At 52.7% G+C, this 2,735-nt stretch overlaps 1 protein-coding gene across 1 annotated transcript; it reads left to right on the plus strand.

The window, feature by feature from the left end:
• Window positions 1–890, plus strand: PHACADRAFT_109059 (uncharacterized protein; the record flags this gene model as incomplete). The annotated part of the gene is made up of 5 exons (XM_007403023.1): window positions 1–29; window positions 79–110; window positions 172–378; window positions 432–719; window positions 771–890. Coding segments are annotated over 5 exons (676 nt in total), but the record flags the coding sequence as incomplete, so codon positions are not given.
• Window positions 891–2,735: the final 1,845 nt, after the last annotated feature.

A 2,735-nucleotide genomic window follows, 5' to 3' on the forward strand; every position in this document is an offset into this window, starting at 1 on the left:
CATTGCGGGCGGTGGTGCGGTCGGCATTGGTCAGTTTCGTTATCCTCTCCCGAGATATAGTGCTGACAGCGTGTCTAGAACTTGCCGGCGAGATTCGTGAAGCACATCCGGTGAGCACGGCGCGCGATGCTCATGCTCCATGGCGCGACTGACAGCTCTTCGCCTGTATAGAACACCAAGGTCACCATCGTCCACAGCGAGACGCGCCTGTTGAGCGACGTCTACCCTGAAAAGCTCCGAAAGAACTTAGAACAGAAGGTTCTCGCCCAGGGGATCACTCTCATAGACCAAGACTATATCGACGTCTTCCCCGATCCACTTTTTGTCACCGATGTCGTCACGCGCAAGGGCAAGACGATCAAGGATGCCGATCTTGTGGTGCGCACCTTGTCCCCTCGGAATTCCGCTTCGGCGTGCTGACACCGTCGCAGATCCAGGCCTTCGGCTCGCGTCCAAACACAGATGTCATTAACACGCTCGGAGCGGGCGTCCTCACCGAGGCCGGCCACGTCAAGGTGAAGCCGACGCTCGAGCTGCCGGACCACCCGGGTGTGTTTGCCGCGGGCGACATCATCGACTGGCACGAGCAGAAGCAGGCCCTCAAAAGCGGGAGCCACATGTCCGTCGTCGTGCCGAACCTGCTCAGTTTCCTCCGGGGCCAGTCCCAGAAGAAAGTCTACAAGGGCTCGACAGAGATGATCGTCGTCCCCATCGGAAGGGTAGGTCTAAACTTGTCCTTGCGCATGGATGGTGCTGAAAGGTCTGTGCAGCTGCATGGCTCGGGATATTTTGGTGTTCTCTGGGGCGTCATTCTTGGCGACTGGTTCGCCAGCATGATCAAGGGGAAGGACCTTCTCGTAGACATGTCACGGAAATCTCTCAATTACTAGATATTCGTGTCGTGTTCGCAGCTGTTTCGAGTCTCTCTTACTTGTTCTTATCTTTCTTAAGACCGTTCGGTTTGTTTACACCTCTTATTTCCTGCTATTCGTAATGTACAGTTCATAATCGTTACCACTTACTATGTTCGCGATATCGAACTGCCGTATGTGAGTAGGATGATGAGGGCCTCAGCGAACACATCTGTGCAGCCGTCTTCAGAGGCACAGTGTTCGTGACGGTAGTAGCACCGGCGTCGATACGTTCACGGACAAAGTAGTGGTGGATGTCAGTGTCTTTGGATCGCGGCTGTCTACTAACTCGCTTTCTTACTCTCTCAAAAAGCTGCTCTGGACTCGGTACGGTTGCCGAGCAGGCTCAGGTCAAATTCCCGAGACCCAAGTCAGAAACCCAAATCTGATACCATCAGCGCTCGGATAACCGCCGTACACCACCAATCTCCGAGTGCACTGGCGCCTCTTACTCTGAACATTTGAGCATTTTCAGCATAAATAATTGATTAATATTGCATGTATACGAGGTTAGAAGTCAAATGAAGCATGTCAATCATCGTTAGCAGGCCAGGCGGTGGGGTGAACAGCGATGGCGGCGTTAGGCGCCCACTTTCCATGTAGAAGCAGCGCGTCGGGGCTTGGGCCCCCCTGCCGTCGGAGTCGTTGCAAGTGTGCTTGACCTTGCCCTCCTGTGTAGCTATTTTACTAAATGTATATATATTATCAGCTGCTAACCTAGTTATGATCAATATCACCTAGTGAGAACAAGTCATGCTGTACTCGCTATATTGTGCTGCTGACTTAGGGTTAGGTTCTAGATAAGATAATCGAAGCTATGGGCGCTTGATTACCGCTTCGATAAGCCTGGGTCAGATAATGGTCCTCGGCCTGCTACTACCCTTATTGACCTCAGAGTATACAGATACAACACTTGACATGCTTTCGTAACATCTAAAAGACCCAAAAATGCCATACATAACCCAGAATAATGTCTGTGTGCGGAAAGGTGCTCGGGCGCTCATTATGCGGTTGGCCATCAGCTTTGTGATCCGGACTTGAGTTTTGGGGATTTGACCTGAGCCTGCTCGGCAACCGTACTCGGTAAGCACAACTTCATAAATGCCATTGTGGGATTAACCGAATTGTAACGCGATCACAAGATCATAGTCTCGTCCCCAGCCATTCTAGCGCGCCCGGACTTCGCCGGTCGGAGACTGCGTCGGACATCAATGGTGATGTGCAGTCTCTGGTGATGAGTAAGGCGTTCGTGTATGCAGTCAGACATATATGTAAAAGTGCCTCTGATATATTCTTGAGTACATTTGTGTTTTTATAAGCCCCCTGCAACGGAGAGTACCACTGCAGCCCAAATAGCCGCCAACGGCAGGCTACGGGCGCGGTATGTGTGGGCAGCTTCGTCATGGCCAGGGGGCGCCTAATTAGGTCGACCTAAGACCTAGTGGACCTAGCAGACCTAAGGACCCTAACCCCAACGCAACGCGCTTGAAACAAGTAAGTCATTCTCACGCTAGGTCGTGCATATAGCGATCGCGAACGACGCAGCAGCCAGCACCTCGTCTCGATTTATTTATCGCATGCGCCCTGGGCAGCGCATATGCCCCGGACAGAACGCCCTTGCAGCAGCCAGCGTCCTGTCTCGATTTATTTATCACCTACCTGCCCTGGCTGCCTGGCTGCTAACTTACTGATCATGCTCTCACAGCAGCCAGCACTTGCGGCCCGTCTCGATTTATTTATCGCCTAAACCCCAGAAGGAGCACCCTTGCAGGCAGAACGCCCTTGCAGCAGCCGGCACTCGTCTCGTCCTCGCATCACTCCCTT

The sequence above is a fragment of the Phanerochaete carnosa genome (genome assembly GCF_000300595.1).
Source record: "Phanerochaete carnosa HHB-10118-sp unplaced genomic scaffold PHACAscaffold_673, whole genome shotgun sequence".
In the NCBI taxonomy this organism is placed as follows: Eukaryota; Fungi; Basidiomycota; class Agaricomycetes; order Polyporales; family Phanerochaetaceae; genus Phanerochaete; species Phanerochaete carnosa.